Raw genomic sequence first — 24,563 nt, forward strand, 5'->3', positions numbered from 1 at the left:
CTTCAGCCAGGCGTGTCTCAGAATTGGCGGCTTTATCCTATAAAAGCCCTTACCTAATTTTTCATACGGACAGGGCAGAATTGAGGACTCGTCCTCAATTTCTTCCTAAGGTGGTTTCAGCATTTCACTTAAACCAGCCTATTGTGGTGCCTGCGGCTACTAGGGACTTGGAGGATTCCAAGTTGCTGGACGTAGTCAGGGCCCTGAAAATATATGTTTCCAGGACGGCTGGTGTCAGAAAATCTGATTTGCTGTTTATCCTGTATGCACCCAGCAAGCTGGGTGCTCCTGCTTCTAAGCAGACGATTGCTCGTTGGATTTGTAGTACAATTCAGCTTGCACATTCTGTGGCAGGCCTGCCACAGCCAAAATCTGTAAAAGCCCATTCCACACGGAAAGTGGGCTCATCTTGGGCGGCTGCCCGAGGGGTCTCGGCTTTACAACTTTGCCGAGCAGCTACTTGGTCAGGGGCAAACACGTTTGCAAAATTCTACAAATTTGATACCCTGGCTGAGGAGGACCTGGAGTTCTCTCATTCGGTGCTGCAGAGTCATCCGCACTCTCCCGCCCGTTTGGGAGCTTTGGTATAATCCCCATGGTCCTTTCGGAGTCCCCAGCATCCACTAGGACGTTAGAGAAAATAAGAATTTACTTACCGATAATTCTATTTCTCATAGTCCGTAGTGGATGCTGGGCGCCCATCCCAAGTGCGGATTGTCTGCATTACTTGTACATAGTTATTGTTACAAAAATCGGGTTATTGTTGTTGTGAGCCATCTTTTCAGAGGCTCCTTCTGTTATCATGCTGTTAACTGGGTTCAGATCACAAGTTGTACGGTGTGATTGGTGTGGCTGGTATGAGTCTTACCCGGGATTCAAAATCCTTCCTTATTGTGTACGCTCGTCCGGGCACAGTATCCTAACTGAGGCTTGGAGGAGGGTCATAGGGGGAGGAGCCAGTGCACACCAGCTAGTCCTAAAGCTTTTACTTTGTGCCCAGTCTCCTGCGGAGCCGCTATTCCCCATGGTCCTTTCGGAGTCCCCAGCATCCACTACGGACTATGAGAAATAGAATTATCGGTAAGTAAATTCTTATTTTCTCTTACGTCCTAGAGGATGCTGGGGACTCCAAAAGGACCATGCGGTATAGACGGGATCCGCAGGAGCTTGGGCACACTAAAAAGACTTAAGACTGGGTGTAAACTGGCCCCTCCCTCTATGCCCCTCCTCCAGACCTCAGTTAGACTTTGTGCCCAGGAGTGACTGGATGCACACTAGGGGAGCTCTCCTGAGTTTCTCTAGGAAAATACTTTTTGTTAGGTTTTTTATTTTCAGGGAGCCCTGCTGGCTACAGGCTCCCTGCAGCGTGGGAGTGAGGGGAGAGAAGCAGACCTACTTCTGTGAGTTTCAAGGCTCTTCTTCTCGGCTACTGGACACCATTAGCTCCAGAGGGTTCGATCACTTGGTGCGCCTAGCTGCTTGTTACCGGAGCCACGCCATCACCCCCTCACAGAAGCCAGAAGTCAGAAGTCGGGTGAGTATGAGAAGAACAGAAGACTTCAGGACGGCAGAAGACTTCAGTGACGGAAGGTAAAGCACAGCGGTAACGCTATGCTCCATGCTCCCACACACACATCACCAACGCTTGTCACTGGGTGCAGGGCGCTGGGGGGGCCCTGGGGGGCATGTTACTGAGGTTACTGAGCCGGCAAAAGATCGTAGGTGCCGAGACACTTTATTACAGACCCCCGCCGGGCATTTTTTGTATGTTAAAATTTGGCGGGCCGAAGCCGCTGGGAAGGGGGCGGAGCTGCGGTCCGCGGCTCACTCGCGCGCCATTTTCTCCCTACACAGCACCGAGGGAGAGACGCTGCCGGGACCTCCACGTTTTCTGCAAGTATAAGGGGCATCTCCAGTGGGGAGCCGCTGTGGGGTACCAGTTGTGAACTATAAGGCAGCGCTGGGTTCACTTAATCTTCTGTGTCCCAATACAGGCGCTGGGGTGTGAGCTGGCATACTCCCTCTGTCTCCTCTTCTGGGCTGAATTGTGGGCCTGTCACCTTGCTGGGACGATTCTGGGTGTTGTGGGTGTCGGTACTGCGTGTCGACATGTCGGAACCTGAATGTTATTCACCAGAGGAGGTTATAGGAGGTGGGGATGCGGGGCTAGAGCTAGCACTGTCGACGCAGCCGACTCCTGATTTACTAGCACTCCTTACTACAATAAATTCCAATGTAGCTTCTTTTATCTAAGAGGTTAGATAAGTCTGAGTCACAGACCCAGGTGTGGAAGCAATCTATGGAGGAGGCTTTATCTCAGGTACAGACCCCATCCAATTCCCATAAGAGGCCTTTTACTCAGGTGGGGGATACGGATACCAACACGGACTCTGATTCCGAGGTCGATTTCACTGAGGCGGCGTTACATTCACGTTTGGTTAAGAGTATTCAGTACATGGTTGTGGCTGTAAAGGATGTGTTGCAGATTCCGATGAACCTGCGGTGCAGGAAACAAGGATTTGCTTATTCAAGGGGAAGAAACCTGAGGTAAAGTTTCCCCCCTCTCATGAAATTAATACTCTTTGTGAAAAGGCTTGGGAATCGCCGGATAAGAAATGGCAGATTCCCAAGAGGATTTTTATGGCGTATCCTTTTCCCTCTGATGACAGGGAAAAATGGGAGACATCTCCAACCGTTGATAAAGCTCTATCCCGTTTGTCTAAGAAGGTGGCGCTTCCGTCTCCTGACACGGCAGCTCTCAAGGATCCGGCGGATCGCAAGTTGGAGACGTGTCTGAAGTCCATTTTCGCTAATACGGGTGCATTGCTCAGACCTGTTGTGGCATCGGTATGGGTGAGTAGTGCTATTGCTAAATGGGCGGAGAATTTAGCTAGTGACATGGATACTCTTGATAAAGGTAATGTCCTTCTAACTCTCGGTTATATTAAGGACGCTGCAGATTACCTGAAGGACGCGGCAAGGGACGTCTGTCTCTTGGGATCAAGGACCAATGCCATGTCGATATCTGCCAGGAGGGCCTTGTGGATCCATCAATGGAATGCTGATGCCGACTCCAAGAGGTCTATGGAAGCTCTACCCTTTAAAGGTACGGTCTTGTTTGGGGACGGCCTGGCGGACCTAGTCTCGACTGCGACTGCGGGTAAGTCCTCTTTTCTTCCTTATGTTCCCACACAACAGAAGAAGGCACCACATCAGCAAATGCAGTCTTTTCGTCACAATAAATACAGGCGTGGAAAGGGTTCGTCTTTCCTTGCCTCAAAGGGTAGAGGACGGGGAAGAAAAATTCCTGCAACCTCAGGTGCACAGGACCAGAAGTCCTCCCCGGCTGCTACCAAGTCCACCGCATGACGATGGGGCTTCCCTGGGGGAGTCCGGACCGGTGGGGGGCCATCTTCAGGTATTCAGCCAGGTCTGGATTCAATCAGACCTGGATCCTTGGGTGTTAGAAATAGTGTCTCAAGGATACAAACTGGAGTTTCAGGAGATGCCCCCTCACCGGTTCTTCATTTCGGCATTACCAGTGGTTCTTCCGGACAGGGAGGTGGTCCGGGCGGCCATTCTAAAATTGTGTCTACAGAGGGTCATTGTTCCCGTCCCAGCGGGGGGAGGGGTTCTACTCGAGCCTCTTTGTGGTACCGAAACCGGACGGTTCGGTCAGACCAATTCTAAATCTAAAATCCCTCAATCCATACTTGAAAGTCTTCAAGTTCAAGATGGAATCCCTTCGAGCGGTGATTGCCAGCCTGGAGGGGGGGGATTTTATGGCGTCAGTCGACATAAAGGATGCCTACTTACATGTGCCGATATATCCCCCGCATCAGGCTTTCCTCAGGTTTGCGATACAGGATTCTCATTACCAATTTCAGATGTTGCTGTTTGGGCTTTCCACGGCTCCGAGGATTTTCACCAAGGTCATGGCGGAAATGATGGTTCTTCTTCGCAAACAAGGGGTTTCACTTATCCCGTACTTGGACGATCTCCTGATAAAGGCGAGGTCCAAGGAACGATTGCTGACAAGTGTAGAGTTGTCTCTATCGGTTCTGCGACAACACGGATGGGTCCTCAAATTGCCGAAATCCCAGTTGATTCCGACCACTCGGCTTCCTTTTCTGGGCATGATTCTGGACACGGAGTTACAGAAGGTATTCCTTCCAGAAGAAAAGGCTCTGGAATTGCAGACGATGGTCAGAGAACTTCTGAAGCCGACGAGTGTGTCGATCCATCATTGTACTCGGGTTCTGGGGAAGATGGTTGCGGCGTACGAAGCCATTCCTTACGGCAGATTTCACGCCCGCGTGTTTCAGTGGGACTTGCTGAGCAAACGGTCTGGGTCTCATCTACACATTCACCGGAAGATAAGTCTATCTCCCAGAGCCAGAATTTCTCTCCTGTGGTGGCTACAAGCTCATCACCTCCTGTGGGGACGCCGATTCGGTATCCAGGATTGGGTACTTCTGACAACAGGTGCAAGTCTCCGGGGCTGGGGCGCAGTCACCCAAGGAAGAAATTTCCAGGGAAAATGGTCGCTCCAGGAAGCCTGTCTCCACATAAATGTTCTAGAGTTAAGAGCCATTTACAACGGCCTGCTCCAAGCAAGAAGTCTTCTTCAGGGTCGACCGGTCCTGGTACAGTCAGACAACATCACAGCGGTGGCCCATATAAACCGGCAAGGCGGAACAAGGAGCAGAGCAGCAATGGCGGATGCCACAAAGATACTTTGCTGGGCGGAACAACACGTCAGCGCACTGTCAGCAGTTTTCCTACTGGGGGTGGACAACTGGGAAGCGGATTTCCTCAGCAGACACGACCTCCATCCGGGAGAGTGGGCTCTGCACCAAGAGGTATTTGCAGAAGTGACAAGACGCTGGGGAATTCCGTTGATAGACATGATGGCGTCTCGGCTCAACAAGAAGCTCCCGAGGTATTGTTCCAGATCAAGGGACCCACAAGCCACGGAGGTGGACGCCCTGGTGTCTCCGTGGGTCTTTCAGTCGGTGTAGGTGTTCCCTCCTCTTCCTCTCATTCCAAAGGTGCTGGGGATCATTCGTCGAGCAAGGGTTCAGGCGATTCTCGTCGTCCCAGACTGGCCAAGAAGGGCCTGGTACCCGGATCTTCAGGACTTACTGGTGGAAGATCCTTGGCCGCTTCCTCTAAGAGAGGATCTGTTGTTACAGGGTCCATGCGTGTTTCCGGACTTACCGCGGCTGCGTTTGACGGCATGGAGGTTGAGCGCCAGATCTTAGCTCGTAAGGGTATTCCCAGGGAGGTCATTCCAACTCTCATTAAGGCTAGGAAAGAGGTTACGGCGAAACATTATCACCGTATCTGGAGGAAATATGTTTCCTGGTGTGAGGTTAATAAGGCTCCTGCGGAGGAGTTTCACTTGGGTCGTTGTCTCCACTTTTTACAGGCGGGTGTAGATGCAGGCCTGAAATTGGGTTCCATCAAAGTGCAAATTTCGGCTTTGTCTATTTTCTTTCAAGAAGAGTTAGCTGCCCTCCCAGGGGTTCAGACTTTTGTGAAGGGTGTAATGCATATCAATCCACCGTTTGTACTGCCTGTAGCGCCATGGGACCTTGATGTCGTCTTACGGTTCCTCATGTCTTCCTGGTTTGAACCTTTGCGGACGGTGGAATAAAAATTTCTCACTTGGAAGATTGTTATGCTTTTGGCGCTGGCATCTGCCAGGCGAGTATCGGAATTGGCAGCTTTATCTCATAAGAGTCCGTACTTGATTTTTCATGCGGATAGGGCGGAATTGAGGACTCGTCAACAATTTCTACCGAAGGTGGTTTCGTCATTTCACATTAACCAACCTATTGTGGTTCCGGTAGCTACGGAAGAAGTGGCGATTCCAAAATCTCTTGATGTTGTAAGAGCGTTAAAAGTTTACGTTTCTAGGACAGCTGTTACTAGGAAAACTGAAGCGTTTGTTTTGTATGCGGCCAACAAGGTTGGTCATCCCGCGTCAAAACAGACTATTGTACGCTGGATTTGTAGTACGATCCAGCAAGCTCATTCTTTGGTGGGGTTGCCGGTGCCGAAGACGGTTAAAGCCCATTCTACCAGAAAGGTGGGCTCATCTTGGGCGGCTGCCCGAGGTGTTTCGGCACTACAGCTTTGCCGAGCGGCTACTTGGTCGGGTTCGAACACTTTTGCTAAATTCTATAAGTTCGATACCCTGGCCGATGAGGACCTGGCATTTAATCAGTCGGTGCTGCAGAGTCGTCCGCGCTCTCCCGCCCGTTCTGGAGTTTTGGTATAATCCCCATGGTCCTTTTGGAGTCCCCAGCATCCTCTAGGACGTAAGAGAAAATAGGATTTTGGTACTCACCGTTAAATCCTTTTCTCCTAGTCCGTAGAGGATGCTGAGCGCCCGTCCTAGTGCGGACTATTACTTGCATTATATATTTTCTTACTGGTTAAGTTCGGTTATACACGACTTGTGTATTGGTTTGTTGCAGCTGGTTGCTGGAGTTTTATGCATACTGTTATCTGGTTTGGCATTATTCCGGTTGTACGGTATGTTTATGGTGTGTGCTGGTAATTTGGTAGCCCTTAGTTAAGACAAAAATCTTTCCTTGTAATGTCCGTCTCTCCTGGGCACAGTTCCTATAACTGAGGTCTGGAGGAGGGGCATAGAGGGAGGGGCCAGTTCACACCCAGTCTTAAGTCTTTTTAGTGTGCCCAAGCTCCTGCGGATCCCGTCTATTCCCCATGGTCCTTTTGGAGTCCCCAGCATCCTCTACGGACTAGGAGAAAAGGATTTAACGGTGAGTACCAAAATCCTATTTTTGTCAACATGTTTCGATCCTTCCGGGTCTCCTTTTTCAAAACCGGAAGTGCATTTAACATTATAAACCTTTAAAACGCATATCTACTAAATGTATAGCATGGCCCATTATATCTTTAGATGGGCCCATGATGATGAGATGGATAGAGAGCTATACTTTTTTATTCCCCCCCTCTGAGCTTTGCAACAGACTACAATAACACTATTATGCTATATTGGTGTATTTGTCCCTTTCCTTATAGGTACCAAGTTTGAATGTTGATTCCATTACAAAGAGGAGACTGAATTACATACCCTTTATACCAGGCATTCCAAACCTCGGTCCTCAAGGCACACTAACAGTGCAGGTTTTGGTGTTATCCAGGCTTCAGCACAGATGATTACATCAAAATAACAGAGGTACTAATTAAAGCCCCTGTGCTGAAGTCTGGATATCACTAAAACCTGGACTGTTAGTGTGCCTTGAGGACTGATGTTGGAAATGCCTGCTCTAGATTAAGAACATTTTATTCTTAGTTTAGTTTAATTTATTTTATAAATTGTATTTACTGTTTATAATTTCCATAATCTGTGTATATAGCATCTGTAGCAGCTATCCATCTTTTACACTTTATGTTCATATGTTTTATGGGTGGATTAATATGGCAGCTATTTAGGCCATCAATCTGTGCGTGAAATTGCATCTCTACCACTGTATTCATTCAGTGAAGAGGATTTTAGTTTATTTGGTTAGCTGGGTGTAAATTACAAGAACAGACATTTTCTAGGATACTGAATTAAAAAAAATAATCAGAAAATAAAATGAAAGTCACAAAATGTAATTTAGTATTTCAATCACATGTTGCCTAGTTAGCTGTCAACATGAAAAGTCCCTGGCTGTGGACAGAATGTATGTGACTTTTTGTTCACCTCCATTACCTAACCCTGTAAGCCGCCATCACAGTTTAGCCTATTATAATGCTTTCTGGTGTTTTCCTATGCATGCTGTCCACCAGTGAGCAATATGAGCTGTTTGCAGGGGGTGATGGAACCGTCATCAAGAGATTAGTGTTTGAAAAAGGGATTGGCAATATGGATAGTTAGAAAAGGTCTCCACTATGCTAATGAGGCAGCCATTTGGGAAGCATTGTATATACCAGGGCTGGCAAAACCGGTCCTCGAGATCTACCAACAGTTCACATTTTCCAGGCCACATAGCTAGTGTACAGGTGTAGTCATTACTAATTAAGATGTGCTGCATTCATTCCTAACTGACAATTCTACAGATCTCCAGGAGGCCTGGAAAACATGAACTGTTGGTAGAACTCGAGGACCGGTTTGGCCAGCCCTGGTATATACACTTGATTTAAACAAATGGCTACTGTAAGGTGCAAATAAGTTTCAAGCTATTTAATTTTGAAAAGGCAAATCGTTTAAGCTGACCTTAAAATAGTGATCTGTTGATAACTAAGAGGAACAATTTCAGTTCCATGCCAGTCTGTAACAATTTCACTTACACTGGGTGCACAGAACTGATTGGAGAGATTGGCTAATATTCAAATGGCTTTCATCATTACTGCTGCACAAGCCCTATACCTGGTGCAAGAAGTCAGTCTGAATCAGATGGATCTCTGCGTACACACAGCTCGGCCTAGTCTGTAATTCTGTCTACACACCCCTCATTATACAGCCTACATGTGTAAACCCAAGTACACCCATTCAGAAGCAAGTGGAGACGTGTACAACTCTGAAAAACTTACGGAGCATGTGCAGTGCTAAAAATAGCAAGAGTCTTAGTAAACAATGTATGTGTGTGCAACTCTGAATCTCCCCTTTTATCTATGATTTATCTTTTGGTCCATAAAGTATTTAGTGTTTAAGCAGAAATGGGGGTGTTCAATTTGCCATGGTAAATTACCACTGCTAATTGATCCACCAGGGATTATTCAATAAGCCCCGAAAGCCTGCAATATTGGGGATATTTCTTTCGCCTGCCCACAGAGGGGAGAAAAAAAATCTATTTTGACTTTCACTCAAGCTGTGTTTCGGAAGTGCATACATACACTTGACAGGCATTACCACACACATCACTTGAAGTGCTTGATCTTTTGAAAAGTTGACTGGAATTATTGCTTAACTGCATCTATAGCTGAAATATTTTGGTTGTATGGGATTTCATTTGGTTTTAATGGTTCACTTTTTTTTTTTTTTTTGTGATATGTCATGTCATTTTAGATTTTTATTTTTTATTTTAGGTGTTTCATTTTTCATCTGTCTTCTGTGTGGACCAGATAGCTATAGATGAACCCCAATTTCTCTAACGTCCTAGGTGATACTGGGATGGTCATAGTACCATAGGGGTATAGATGGGTCCATTGGAGCCTGGCACTGTACAAATTCTTCAGAGTGTGCTGGCTCCTCCCCTCTATGCTCCTCCTGCAGACTCAGTTGAGAAAAATGTGCACAAGGAGCCGGGTGCATTATCTGAAGCTCCAATGATTTTATTTTATGTTGTTATTTTCAGGCAGCGCTGGCTGGGAGGGGGACCAGACCAACCTCTTGAAGGGTTAATGGTCCAGATCCCTGCTGACAGGACATAGCTACTGAGGTGTTGTTTCGCTCTCCGCCAGGGTGTGTGCGCACTCCAACAGCATGCCGCCACCCCTAACAAAGCTGAAGACGCTGGTGTGGTGAGTACAGGAACCGGGGGTCCCGGTTAGCGGGTCCCTGGTTCACGTGGCAGCATAAGGGCGCAGCGGGCACTCGGCGCTGTGGGCTGCGGTGCCCGCTGCATATACCCACACTGGCACTGACACAGCAAAGGGGTATTAACACCGTTTTTCTGTAGATTGGCGTGACTTGCCAGTATAATAAAGTACAGGGACCGCGCGCCATTAAGGTAGCAGGGCTTCCGGAGAGCGAAACCAGCAGCTCAGAAGCGCCATTTCCTGCTACATCACACTACAGGCTGTATGCAGGGAAGTGCTGCTCCTCCAAGGACCCTCAAAAGCACTTTAGAGGGGGGGGAAGCAATATATTGTCTATTAAAACGAGTTACCTTATCTACGGTTCTAGTTTCTGCCTGGCAAAGCACTGCTTTAGCTGATTGAGGCAGGAGTGTGCTGGATCTCTCCATCTCTGTCTCACTCCATCCAGGCTGCAAACTGGGTTACTGTGTTATTTCACTGCTCCTGTTTGTGTGTTCTGCCGTATAAACATGTCTGGCAAGAAAGTTTATGTCAGTCCTGTAGCACAAAGTTTTCCCCCACTCCAGGGGGGGTCTCTGTTGTGTACTCCGTGCAGTCTCCTTTCACAGGTAAGCAGCACACAGGAACCAGAATGGCTGGATTCAATTAAAGGAATGATGTCTAACATTATCATCTGAACTGGCTACTGCCAGGCAGGAAAGACAAGTTTTTAAAAGATCTATGGATGAATTTCTGATTCATACTTCTGATCTCAGACCTGCTTCTCAACCCCCTCTGCTGGTTTCCCAGAAGCGCACGCTGCCCCATGTGCTCCAGTCTGACTCTGATAATGAGATGCCAGATTTGGAGGAAGGGGAAGTAGAGGTTGATAAAGAAGACAGTACTCTGTCTCAGGGTGTAGAAGCACTTATCTATTCTATTAGGGAGCTCCTGAATTTACCTGATAAAGAGGCAGAACCTGATGAGGAGTTGTTTTTTAATGTAAAACAAAAGTCTACTGCCACCTTTCCTGTCTCTAAGGAATTAAACACACTTTTTAATTAGCCGTGGGTTAATCCTGACAAGAAATTTCAACCCCTAATTGGTTGCTAAACTTCTTCCCTTTCCCCCTTGAGGATAGGAAGGTGTGGGAGAATCCTCCAGCTGTGGATACCTCCGTGTCCAGGCTGTACTACCTGTACCTGGTGCTATCTCCTTAAAAGATCCTGCTGATCGTAAGATTGAGACTACACTCAAATCCTTTTTCTCTTACGTCCTAGAGGATGCTGGGGTCCACATTAGTACCATGGGGTATAGACAGGTTTACTAGGAGGTTGGCACTTTAAGAGTTTGAGAGTGTGGGCTGACTCTTTGCCCCTCCTTCCAGACTCAGTTTCGAAAATGTGCCCGGAGGAGCCGGTCACAGCTAGGGGAGCTCCTAAAGCTTCTTTAGTTTTATTGTTTTTTTTCCCCAAAGAGTATTTAGGCACAAGGAGGCTGCTGGCAACAGCCTCCCTGCTTCGTGGGACTTAGGAAGGGGGGGGGGGGGGGGGGGGGAAGGGGTCTGTGGGGTCTGAGCCACTATCTTCGCTGACAGGACACTGAGCTCCTGAGGGTGATGATCGTTAGCCACCCCAGGCAACCGCTCACTCCCGCAGCATGCCGCGACCCCCTAACAGAGCCAGAAGATGCCGGTGGTAAGTGAGTCACCGGCCACCCTGGCAAGCAGGGAGCCGGTGTGAAGATGGCGGCAACAGGGTGGGAGAGCGGTATTAACCGCACTCCGGAGGCTCATCGGTACACTGTAAGGCGCTGTGAGGGGCGCCCTGTGCCAGCGCCTATGCCCTACACTGGTCACTCAGGCTGTCAGGGACCTCAGTAACGCTGCCAGCAACATACATCAGGCCAGTATAAAGAAACAAAGTGCGGGAAGCAGCGCCATGTTCAGGGGGCGGAGCTTCTCAGAGCGGACCCAGCAGCGTTCTGCGCAATTTTCCTGCCTGCAGAGACGCTGACAGGGAGAGCTGTCCCTCCTAGCAACTCCAGCTATCCTGTGCGGTACCAGGGGGTTGTAGAAGGGGGGAGAGGCTGTACATTTACTGTGTAGTCTATTAAGGTACACAGTCAGCGCTAGGTAGTTGTATTGCACCTGCCTATGGAAGTGCTGTGTGTGTGCTGGCCCCAAACTCTGTGTTCCTCTGTGGCATACTTGGGGGGGAAACTGTGTCTGACATTTTCCTGTGTTTGTGTGGGTGTCTGTATTCTCACATTGCCATGTACAGGGACTCTGGGGGTAATTCCAAGTTGATCGTAGCAGGAAATTTTTTAGCAGTTGGGCAAAACCATGTGCACTGCAGGGGGGGCAGATATAACATGTGCAGAGAGGTTCACTATCCAGCATGCGTATTCTACGGCAGGATTGCCGTGTCCAAGATCTGTTAAGGCCCACTCTACTCGTAAAGTGGGTTCTTCCTGGGCGGCTGCCTGAGGTGTCTCGGCTTTACAGCTTTGCCGAATGGCTACTTGGTCTGGGTCGAACACGTTTGCTAAATTCTACAGGCTCGATACTTTGGCCTCTGAGGACCTAAAATTTGGTCAATCAGTTCTGCAGGAGCCTCTGCGCTCTCCCTCCCGTTCTGGGAGCTTTGGTACATCCCCATGGTACTAATGTGGACCCTAGCATCCTCCTAGGATGTAAGAGAAAATAGGATTTTAATTACCTGCCGCTCAATCGTCTTCTCGTAGTCCGTAGAGGATGCTGGGCGCCCACCCAGCGCTTTGTTATCCTGCAGTGGTTACTTGGTCAGTACTGCTTTGTTCTTAGTTAAGTACTGCGTTTTTACTTGGTTCAGTAATGTTATTCTGCTGTTGCAGAGTTTTCAAGATAGTTATGCTTGGTTTGCCTTGTTTGTGTGAGCTGATGTGAATCTCGCCACAATCTGTGTTAAATCCTTCTCTCGAAGTTGTCTGTCTCCTCGGCACAGTTTCTAGACTGAGTCTGGTAGGAGGGGCATAGAGGGAGGAGCCAGCCAACACTCTCAAACTCTTAAAGTGCCAGTGGCTCCTAGTGGACCAGTCTATACCCCATGGTACTAATGTGGACCCCAGCATCCTCTACGGACTACGAGAAAAGGATTTACCGGTAGGTAATTAAAATCCTATTTACACTGCAGTGGGAGTCGCACGGAGACCCACCATTGCTTGTGGTTGAATCACAAGGGCCATTGTTAAATAGTCAGGTAACATAATAGAAGGTTTTGACACTATGCCTCAGGATGTGCTTCTGACACTCCTTCAACATATGCAGGATTCTGCTAACTTCATGAGTGAGGCTATCAAGGAGATTGGCCTAATCAATTCACGCGCTACGGCTGTGTCGGCTCGCAGGGCGCTATGGCTGCGACAGTGGACAGCGGATGCCGAGTCCAAAAGGGGCGTTGAGAATCTTCCCTTCACAGGGGAGGCTCTGTTTGGTGAGGAGCTAAACAAGTGGATTTCACAAGCAACGGCTGGTAAGTTCACCTTTCTGCCGTCTGCGGCCCCTCTCTACAGTCCTTTCGTGTACCCAGATTCAGAGGCAGGGCCAGGGGTGCCTCCAATGCAGCTCGAGGAAATCGAGGTAAACCTTGCAGACCAGCGGCCGCTGGATCACTGGAGCAGAATTCATGTTCTTCCTCAACGAAGCCCTCCGCGTGACGGTTGGCCCCGGCTGCAGGGGGACTTTCAGGTGGGTGCTCGATTGCAATATTTCAAACAAGTGGTGGAGTCTTGCCGGGATCCTTTGATGAGAGACCTAATCTCGCAAGGATACCGGCTGGAATTTCAAGCACTCCCTCCTCAAAATTCTTCAGGTCAGGCTTACCAGCTTCACCTGTAGCAAGAGTTACCTTGCAAGATGCCATCCAAAAACTGCTAAAAATGCAGGTTATTGTTCCAGTTCCTCCTCTGCTCCGGAACAAGGGATTTTATTCAAGCCTGTTCATAGTACCGAAACCGGACGGTTCGGTATGGCCGATCTTGTACCTCAAGTCTCTGAACCTACGGTTGTTCAAGTTCAAAATGGAATCTCTGCGAGCGGTGGTTTCTGGCCTAGAGGAAGGGGAGTTCCTGGAAATCAAGGATGCGTAGCTCCTCATCCCGACCTGGCCGCCTCATCAGGCTTACCTCAGATTTGCACTGCAGGACAGCCACTTTCAGTTTCGGGCCTTGCCTTTTGGTCTCTCCATGGCACCGAGGGTGTTCACGAAGGTGATGGTGGAGATGATGTTACAACTCTGCATGATGGGGGTGAACATCGTCCTGTACTTGGACGATCTCCTCATAAATGCTGTGTCCAGGGCTCAGTTGTTGAAAAGCATCGACCTGACTACACGGCTTCTCACAAATCACGGGTGGATTCTCAATCTACAGAAATCACACCTGGAACCATCGCAGAGGCTACAGTTCCTGGGGATGATACTGGACACTGTGTCTTAGAAAGTGTTCCTTCCTCTGGACAAAGCCTTGACAATTCAGTCTATGGTTCGTTCCGTTCTGAAACCACACAAGATCTCGGTGCATCTTTGCATCCACCTACTAGGCAAGATGGTGGCCTCCTACGAGGCAATTCAATAGATTCCATGCCCGTTCATTCCAGCTGGATCTGTTGGACAAATGGTCAGGGTCACATCTCCACATGCACCAGAGGATATCCCTTTCACCAAATGCAGGGATTTCCCTGCTATGGTGGTTACAGTTCGCCCACCTAGTGGAAGGTCGACTGTTAAGAATTCAGGCTTGGATTCTGTTGACAACGGATACGAGCCTCCGCAGGTGGGGTACTCAGGGCTGTTTACAATGCGCTTCTACAGGCCTCTTCCCTCCTTCAACATCAGGCCATTCAGGTCCAGTCGGACAATGCCACGGCAGTGGAATACATAAACCGACAAGGAGGAACAAAAAGCAGGGCCGCAATGCGAGAGGTGTCCAGGATACTCCTCTGGGCGGAACGCAACGCCAGGGCCATGCCGGCAATATATATTCCCGGAGTGGACAACTGGGAAGCAGATTTCCTCAGCAGACACGTTCTGCACCCGGAAAAATGGGGCCTTCACCCGCAGGTGTTTCAGCTGTTGGTTCAACGGTGGGGCTGCCCACTGATCGACATGATGGCTTCTCGGCTCAACAAAAAGCTGCATTGCTACTGTACTAGGACGAGGGATCCACAGGCTGCAGCGGTGGATGCTCTGACGGCGGCGTGGGTATACCAGTTCCTCTATGTGTTTCCTCCGATTCCTCTCGTTCCCAGAGTTCTAAAAAGGGAATGCGTAGAGGCAATTCTGATTGCCCTGGATTGGCCTCAACGGGCCTGGTATGCGGACTACCTGGCCATGTCCCTTGAGGAATCCTGGCCTCTGCCGCTTCAAGAAGGTCTTCTTCTGCAAGGGCTGTTCGTCTACCCAGACTTACCGCGGCTTCGTTTGATGGCATGGAAGTTGAAAGGGAGGTTTTAGTCAGGAAAGGACTTCCCTCCAAGGTTATCGCGACTATGGTCAAAGCCAGGAGTGTGGTCACGTCTAAGCATTACCACCGCATATGGAAGAAGTATGTTTCTTGGTGTGAGGGTCAACCATATTCTACTGTGGATTTTCATATTGGCCAGTTCTTACTCTTCCTGCAGGCAGGTGTAGATATGTGCCTACGTTTAGGCTCCATTAAAGTTCAGATCTCTGCCCTGTCTATCTTCTTCCAGAAGCAGTTGGATGTTATTCCGGGAAGTCAAGACGTTCTTGAAAGGTGTCCTTCGCATTCAACCGCCCTTTTTGCCTCCCACAGCTCCGTGGGATCTCTATTTGGTCCTGACCTTTCTCAATTCGGATTGGTTTGTACCTTTACACAGGGTGGACATGAAGGATAGAGCGGAACTCAGGACTCAACAGCAGTTTTGCCTAAGATGGTGTCGTCGTTTCACATCACTCAGCCGATAGTGGTACCTGTGGTGTCAGACACGTCAGTTACGCTGAAGTCCCTAGACGTGGTTCGGGCTTTGAAGATTTATGTCAAGAGGAAGGCTCGTCACAGGAAATCGGAATCGCTTTTTGTTTTCTATGACGCTACCAAGATTGGTTGTCCTGCTTCGAAGCAGTCCATTGCTCGTTGAATATGTCTGACCATCCAACAGGCTTATTCTTCTGCAGCCTTACCGCTGCTGAGATCTGTTCAGGCCCACTCCACACGGTCGGTGGGGTCTTCATGGGCGGCTGCCCGTGGTGTCTCGGCTTTACAGTTGTGCCGAGCAGCTACTTGGTCTGGTTCGAACACGTTTGTAAAGTTTTACAAGTTCGATACTTTGACCAAACTGAAGGACCTCAGTAGCCAATCGGTTTTGCAGGGGTCTCGGCACTCCCACCCGGTCTGGGAGTTTTTGGACTTCCCCATGGTACGAAAACCATCCCAGTATCCCCTAGGATGTTAGAGAAAATAGGAATTTAATAGTCCGTAGGGGATACTAGGCGCCCGCCTCTGTGCTTCGTGTTATTCCTGCAAGAGTTGTTCTTGGTTGGGTCTGCTGTTGCTGTCCCTATTTTCAAGGCGTGGTTAGCGTTGCTATCCTCTTATGTTGTGTGCTGGTTCGTTCTCTCACCACTCTCTTGTCTATTTTCCTCCTCTCAAAGTATGTCCGTCTCCTTAGGCACAGTTTTCCTAGACCGAGTCTGCAGGTGGGGCATAGAGGGGTGGAGCCAGCAGAAGAAATTTTAGAGGTGCCAGACTCCAGTGGACCCCATCTATACCCCTATGGTACTTAGGGCCTAATTCAGAGTTGATCGCAGCAGCAAATTTGTTAGCAGTTGGGCAAAACCATGTGCACTGCAGGGGGCAAATATAACATGTGCAGAGAGAGTTAGATTTGGGTATTCAAACTGAAATCTAAATTGCAGTGTAAAAATAAAGCAGCCAATATTTACCCTGCACAGAAACAATATAACCCACCCAAATCTAACTCTCTCAGCACTTTCGATCTGCCACACCTGCAGTGCACATAGTTTTGCCCATTAGCTAACAAATTTGCTGCTATGATCAGGTCTGAATTGGGCCCATAAGCATGTGAATTTCAGCCCGACTCCTGAGGAAGGGATAGTGGGGGTAATTCAGATCTGATCGCTGGGCGATTTTTGCAGCCCTACGATCAGAAAGTCGCCGCCTACAGGGGGAGTGTATTTTCACTGATTTTGTGCAGTCTCTACGTAGCCCAGGACTTACTCAGCCACTGCGATCAGATCAGGCTGTTTAGGACCGGATTTGATGTCCGACACCCTCCCTTCCAATGCTTGGATATGCCTGCGTTTTTCCAGACACTCTCTGAAAACGGTCAGTTGCCACCCACAAACGCCCTCCTGTCAATCTCCTTGCAAAAGCCCATGCAAATGGATCCTTCACACAAACCCGTCGCTGACCGGCGATCCCCTTTGCAGCCATCTGTTGTGCCTGCGCAGTTCGGATCTAATTGACCGCTATGCAAAAAAGCACAGCAGCGATCAGATCTGAATTACCCCCAGTGACAGGAGAGAGCACCAAACCCTGACACCTACCTCTCATAAAAGACCTGTTGGGAACATTGTGGAGATCCACCAAGACTAAGGAGTCCAACACAAGTACTGCAATATCAGGTCATGGCATGGAGAGGAAAGAGAAAGCTTTTCTTCCATCTCCCGATTCTAAAATTCCCTTTAACAAATGGGCCCCAGAGAGGGGGCGTATCAGATAGTAAAACTGATAAGAACAGATACAACACCCAATCTTAGCCAAAGGACCAAGAAGCCATGGGCAGGTACCAAGTGTCTGAGTAAACCTAGTCGAAGACTAGCATATTACTTCCTCCTGGACTGACCTGAATCAGAAGGAAGAGACAGCCACTGAAGAACACTGTGCTGCAGGAAACATGGCCCCAACAGGCATCCTGGAACGAAAACACTCCAGCTGTTATGGTAACAACCACAGGCTGACTGCAAGAAGATACTAAAAGATCCAGTACCAAGCTCAGGAATCAAACCGGAGTTTGAAAAAGTAATGCTACGGTTTAAGGGATATGTTGGAAAATCAGGGACAACCGGATACCTAGGAAAGTCGACTACGTAGGAGAATCTGCTGTATAAGGACAGAATCCTGCAGTCTGTGTGTGCTCTCGCACAGTCAAAGAACATGAACTTCTCACTCTGGCCCAAAACCCGCATCAACAGAGGTAATGGAAAAATCCCTAAGCGAGTGACTGTGGCATACAAGAGTGGACCAAGTGAAAAACACCCGCTGAAACACTAACAAAAAAAGCATTCTAGAAGGAAAACCAAGCTATAACATAGAGCTAGATTTAAAAACCCTCCCAAGGGCTCAAAACCCATGAGAAATAAGGAGGTAACAAGGAGATGAGGGGACTGCAACCCTCCCCTATACACCAGTAAACCTTGTCTTGGACACCTGTCCTACCAGTGAGGCAAGAGTAGAGACAACAAATTTGCTGCTGCGATCAGGTCTGAATTAGGCCCTATGGCAGTTGGCCACTACTGGCTCCTGCCTACCACTCTTCTCAACCATTGTGTTTTCTGTTTGTCGGCTGACTACTGTATGCATTTTCACTGTCTCTGGACATGGTTAGCCCTCTTCACATGTCTCTCGTAATGTTTCTATGTGCACATCAGATACCTTGGTTGTGCTTTATCATTCCCCAAATCGAAGCTGGTCGTCTCCTCGGTAGTCCCCCTTCGGATGGCTCTTCTCTGTCAATATCATTGCTAATGTGTTTTCCCTTGTTCTGACTCTGCTTGTTCTGGGCATTCCAGGGGACCCTGGTGGGCTGCCAGGTGGAATGCTTCTTCTCATTCTTTCTCTGTTTCTTTTTGGTCTACGGTTCTTAATTGGTCTATTCTTGAGCCTACAGAGTTTTACTGTTACCCTCTTGATTAATGGAGATCCTAGGTTTAACTTGCCCTCTTCTCAGGGGTGTTGGATTCTTCCCTTTCTGTTGGTCAGGGTCTAGTGTATGATTTCCTTGATGACCACTGTCTCCATCCTTGTGACCACTGTTTAATTTGGTCGTAAGGTTTCTGCGATTTCTTAGTGCCTTGCCACCCGCAAGGTTAACTTTGGGATGTCCCCATGGTCTATATGCTTCAGTGTCCCCTAGTGGATGAAGGAGAAAATAGGATTTTGGTACTCACCGATAAATCCTTTTCTCCGATTCCATAGGGAACACTGGACGCACTCCCGGCACTGTTCCTTACAGCCGTATCAGTTACTTGTTGGTTGTCTGCTGCATCTTGGTTGTTGCAGCTTTTCTCGTTCAGTCTTTGGACTTTTTGCTTAGTTGGTTCATCCTTCCTCTCCCTCCTTCATCTAATGTCTCTGCTTGGTTTATCTAAACTGGTCTTGGAGGGATATAGAGGGGGAGGAGCCAGCTACACTTCCTGAAAAAATTAAAGTGCCAGGCTCCAGTTATCCACCCGTCTATACCCATTGTCCCCATGGAATCAGAGAAAAGATTTATCGGTGAATACCAAAATCCTATTATTTCTCATATTATTTTTATAGTCAAAACGCTGGAGTAAAAAGTCTATGGCAGATGAAGCAGTGCCTCCTCTGCCTGCCTTGTCAGCACATCTCTGATCGAAGGTGGTCATTCCGAGTTGCGAACGATGTAGTTTCACACACGGTCTAGCGATGCTTTTCAGTCGCACTGCTTGCCGCAGAGTGATTGACATGAAGTGGGCGTTTCTGGGTATCAACTGACCGTTTTCAGGGAGTGTTCTGAAAATCGCAGGCGTGACAGAAAAAAACGTAGGCGTGGCTGGGCGAACGCAGGCGTGTTTGTGACATCAAAACAGAAACTGAATGGTCTGAAGTGATCGCAAGTGCTGCGTAGGTTTGAGCTACTTTGAAACTACGCAAAAAACTTTGTAGCCGCTCTGCGATCCTTTCGTTCGCACTTCTGCTAAGCTAAAATACACTCCCAGTGGGAGGCGGCATAGCGTTTGCACGGCTGCTAAAAACTGCTAGCGAGCGATAAACTCGGAATAACCACCAAAATTCACTCAATTTCCAGCAGTATATAGTGCTGCACCTTTGCATAATGCCCACATGAAGTGTGTGTGTGTGTGTGTGTGTGTGTGTGTGTGTGTGTGTGTGTCTTTATATCTAGCTGATACTAGCCAGTTCCTCCCCAGCCATTTACCTTGCCATGTGTCACTGGTATCTACACTCTTAATGTAAATGAGTATTTATGAATGGAAAGAGGACTAATTTAACTCTTCCTGTTTCCATCTCTTACCCAGGACACACCGGGATTTGGATGGGTCTCTGTATCCACAGATTTTACAGTCCCTGCAGAAGGTTTTGGGAGATCCTGTACGTCCGCTTTGCTCCCATTATGGAGCTGTAGTTGGTCTCCATGCCCTAGGTTGGAAGGTAAGTGGTTTTTAAGTTTCCCTGTCAAATAGATAGCAATCACCAATATACAGACAATCTCATGTAGTAAAAATTATTAATAAATAATAAACAGATGCACCCAGTTAGAACATTTATTAAACAAGAAACAATATAAAATAATGTGGCAGGTAATAAGTTAAAAATATAAGTAATCAGCAGCAGGGATAAGCATTCACTTCAGCTCAGATATTAAATGGGATATTGTAAAAAATAAGATTTTAAACCTACCGGTAAATCTTTTTCTCGTAGTCCGTAGAGGATGCTGGGGACTCCGTAAGGACCATGGGGATAGACAGGCTCAGCAGGAGACATGGGCACTTTAAGAAAGACTTTAGGTATGGGTGTGCACTGGCTCCTCCCTCTATGCCCCTCCTCCAGACCTCAGTTAGAGAAACTGTGCCCAGAGGAGACGGACAGTACGAGGAAAGTATTTTTGTTAATCCAAGGGCAAGATTCATACCAGCCACACCAATCACACCGTATAACTTGTGATAAACTAACCAGTTAACAGTATGAAAAACAACATAGCATCAGTCGGAGACCGATGAAAACTATAACATAACCCTTATGTAAGCAAAACTATATACAAGTCTTGCAGAAGTAGTCCGCACTTGGGACGGGCGCCCAGCATCCTCTACGGACTACGAGAAAAAAATTTACCGGTAGGTTTAAAATCTTATTTTCTCTTACGTCCTAGAGGATGCTGGGGACTCCGTAAGGACCATGGGGATTATACCAAAGCTCCCAAACGGGCAGGAGAGTGCGGATGACTCTGCAGCACCGATTGAGCAAACAGGAGGTCCTCCTCAGCCAGGGTATCAAACTTATTGAACTTTGCAAAGGTGTTTGAACCCGACCAAGTAGCAGCTCGGCATAGTTGCAGTGCAGAGACCCCTCGAGCAGCCGCCCAAGACGAGCCCACCTTCCTAGTGGAATGGGTCTTAACAGATTTTGGTAACGGCAATCCAGCCGTAGAATGCGCCTGCTGAATTGTGTTACAGATCCAGCGAGCAATAGTCTGCTTTGAAGCAGGGGCGCCAACCTTGTTGGCCGCATATAGGACAAACAGTGCTTCTGTTTTTCTGACTCTAGCCGTTCTGGCCACGTAAATTTTCAAAGCCCTGACTACATCAAGAGACTCGGAATCCTCCAAGTCTTGCGTAGCCACAGGCACCACAATAGGTTGGTTCATATGAAAAGATGACACCACCTTAGGCAAGAATTGAGGACGGGTCCGCAATTCCGCTCTATCCATATGGAACACTAGACAGGGGCTTTTATGAGACAAAGCCGCCAATTCCGACACTCGCCTAGCCGAAGCCAAGGCTAACAACATGACCACTTTCCAAGTGAGATATTTTAACTCCACCGTTTTAAGTGGTTCAAACCAGTGCGACTTAAGGAAACTCAACACCACGTTAAGGTCCCAAGGCGCCACCGGAGGTACAAAAGGAGGCTGAATATGCAGCACTCCCTTCACAAAAGTCTGTACTTCTGGGAGAGAAGCCAATTCTTTTTGAAAGAAAATGGATAAGGCCGAAATCTGAACCTTAATGGAGCCTAATTTTAGGCCCATATTCACTCCAGTTTGTAGGAAGTGAAGGAAACGGCCCAGATGGAATTCTTCCGTAGGAGCATTCCTGGCCTCACACCAAGCAACATATTTTCGCCATATACGGTGATAATGTTTAGCTGTCATGTCCTTCCTAGTCTTTATCAGAGTAGGAATGACCTCATCCGGAATGCCCTTTTCCGCTAGGATCCGGCGTTCAACCGCCATGCCGTCAAACGCATCCGCGGTAAGTCTTGGAACAGACAGGGCCCCTGTTGCAACAGGTCCTGTCGTAGAGGAAGAGGCCACGGATCTTCTATGAGCATTTCGTGGCCAATCTGGAACAATGAGAATTGTCTGTACTCCTCTTTTCCTTATTATTCTCAACACCCTTGGGATGAGAGGAAGAGGAGGAAACACATAGGCCCTCATTCCGAGTTGATCGGTCGCAAGGCGAATTTAGCAGAGTTACACATGCTAAGCCGCCGCCTACTGGGAGTGAATCTTAGCTTCTTAAAATTGCGACCGATGTATTCGCAATATTGCGATTACTAACTATTTAGCAGTTTCAGAGTAGCTCCAGACTTACTCTGCCTGTGCGATCAGTTCAGTGCTTGTCGTTCCTGGTTGACGTCACAAACACACCCAGCGTTCGCCCAGGCACTCCCACCGTTTCTCCGGCCACTCCTGCGTTTTTTCCGGAAACGGTAGCGTTTTCAGCCACACGCCCCTGAAACGCCGTGTTTCCGCCCAGTAACACCCATTTCCTGTCAATCACATTACGTTCGCCGGAGCGATGAAAAAGCCGTGAGTAAAATTACTTTCTACATAGCAAAGTTACTTGGCGCAGTCGCAGTGCGAACATTGCGCATGCGTACTAAGCGGATTTTCATTGCGATGCGATGAAAAATACCGAGCGAACAACTCGGAATGAGGGCCATAGACCGACTGGAACACCCACAGTGTCACTAGGGCGTCTACAGCTACCGCCTGAGGGTCTTTTGATCTGGCGCAATACCTCTAGCTTTTTGTTGAGGCGGGATGCCATCATGTCTATTTGTGGCAGTACCCACTGACTTGCAATTTGTGCGAAAACTTCCTGATGAAGTCCCCACTCTCCTGGATGCAGGTCGTGTCTGCTGAGGAAGTCTGCTTCCCAGTTGTCCACTCCCGGAATGAACACTGCTGACAGTGCGCTTACATGATTTTCCGCCCAGCGAAGAATCCTGGCGGCTTCCGCCATTGCCACTCTGCTCCTTGTGCCGCCTTGGCGGTTTACATGAGCCACTGCGGTGATGTTGTCTGACTGGATCAGAACTGGTCTGTCGCGAAGTAAGGTCTCCGCTTGACGTAGGGCGTTGTATATGGCCCTCAGTTCCAGGATGTTGATGTGAAGACAAGTCTCTTGACTTGACCAAAGACCTTGGAAGTTTCTTCCCTGCGTGACTGCTCTCCAACCTCGGAGGCTCACGTCCGTGGTCACCAGGATCCAGTCCTGAATGCCGAACCTGCGGCCTTCTAGAAGGTGAGCACTCTGCAGCCACCACAGGAGAGATACCCTGGCTCTGGGGGACAGGGTGATCAACTGATGAATTTGTAGATGTGACCCGGACCACTCCAGTAGGTCCCATTGGAAAGTCCTCGCATGGATCCTGCCGAAGGGAATGGCTTCGTATGATGCCACCATCTTTCCCAGGACTCGAGTGCAGTGATGCACTGACACCTGTTTTGGCTTCAATAAGTTCCTGACCAGAGTCATGAGTTCCTGAGCTTTTTCTATCGGAAGATAAACTCTTTTCTGGTCTGTATCCAGAATCATGCCCAAGAAAGTCAGACGAGTCGTAGGAACCAACTGCGACTTCGGGATATTGAGAATCCAGCCGTGTTGCTGTAACACCTTCAGTGAAAGTGAGACGCTGTTCAGCAATTGCTCTCTTGATCTCGCTTTTATGAGGAGATCGTCCAAGTACGGGATAATTGTGACACATTGCTTGCACAGGAGCACCATCATTTCCGCCATCACCTTGATGAAAATCCTCGGGGCCGTGGAAAGCCCAAACAGCAACGTCTGAAATTGGTAATGACAATACTGTACCGCAAATCTCAGGTACGCCTGATGAGGTGGATATATGGGAACATGAAGGTATGCATCCTTTATGTCCAGAGATGCCATAAAATCCCCCCCTTCCAGGCTGGCGATGACCGCTCTTAGCGATTCCATCTTGAACTTGAACCTTTTCAAGTATAGGTTCAGGGATTTTAAATTTTAAAATGGGTCTGACCGAACCGTCCGGTTTCGGGATTACAAACAGGGTTGAGTAATATCCCCTCCCTTGTTGAAGCAGGGGAACCTTGACCTCCACCTGTTGAAGATACAATTTGTGAATTGCATTTAACACTATCTCCCTTTCTGGGGGAGAGGCCGGTAGGACCGATTTGAAAAACCGGCGAGGAGGCACCTCTTCGAATTCCAGCTTGTAACCCTGAGAAACAATTTCTATTGCCCAGGGATCCACCTGTGAGTGAACCCAGATGTGGCTGAAAACTCGAAGACGTGCCCCCACTGGGGCGGACTCCTGTAGCGGAGCCCCAGCGTCATGCAGTGGATTTTGTAGAGGCTGGGGAGGACTTCTGTTCCTGGGAACTAGCTGTGTTGTGCAGCTTTTTTCCTCTGCCCTTACCTCTGGCAAGAAAGGACGCACTTCGTACTTTCTTGTTTCTTTGTGATCGAAAGGACTGCATTTGATAATGTGGCGCTTTCTTAGGCTTTGAGGGAATATAAGGCAAAAAAATTGATTTACCAGCTATAGCTGTGGAGACCAGGTCCGAGAGACCTTCCCCAAACAATTCCTCACCCTTGTAAGGTAAAACCTCCATATGCCTCTTTGAGTCGGCATCACCTGTCCATTGACGGTTCCATAGGACTCGTCTAGCAGAAATCGACATAGCGTTGATTCTAGAACCCAGTAGACTAATGTCTCTTTGAGCATCTCTCATATATAAGACAGCATCTTTTATATGCCCTAGTGTCAATAAAATGGTATCCTTATCTAGGGTCTCTTTTTCCGCTGATAAG

General features: G+C 48.3%; 1 protein-coding gene and 1 non-coding gene across 4 annotated transcripts in view; one reads left to right on the forward strand and one right to left on the reverse strand.

Moving 5' to 3' along the window:
• The window catches only part of TAF6L (TATA-box binding protein associated factor 6 like), a 99,726-nt gene that overhangs the window by 58,095 nt on the left and 17,068 nt on the right, over positions 1-24,563 (forward strand). For all 3 annotated transcript variants that reach the window (XM_063944993.1, XM_063944995.1, XM_063944994.1), the window contains exon 9: positions 19,782-19,914. In XM_063944993.1, coding sequence (XP_063801063.1) covers positions 19,782-19,914 — 133 coding nt within the window. The remainder of the gene's footprint in view (positions 1-19,781; positions 19,915-24,563) is intronic.
• LOC134971027 (U2 spliceosomal RNA) lies at positions 17,096-17,281 on the reverse strand. The gene has a single exon (XR_010190193.1). It is a non-coding gene; the product is annotated as a U2 spliceosomal RNA (small nuclear RNA).

Source organism: Pseudophryne corroboree, chromosome 11 (genome assembly GCF_028390025.1).
Source record: "Pseudophryne corroboree isolate aPseCor3 chromosome 11, aPseCor3.hap2, whole genome shotgun sequence".
Classification (NCBI taxonomy): Eukaryota; Metazoa; Chordata; class Amphibia; order Anura; family Myobatrachidae; genus Pseudophryne; species Pseudophryne corroboree.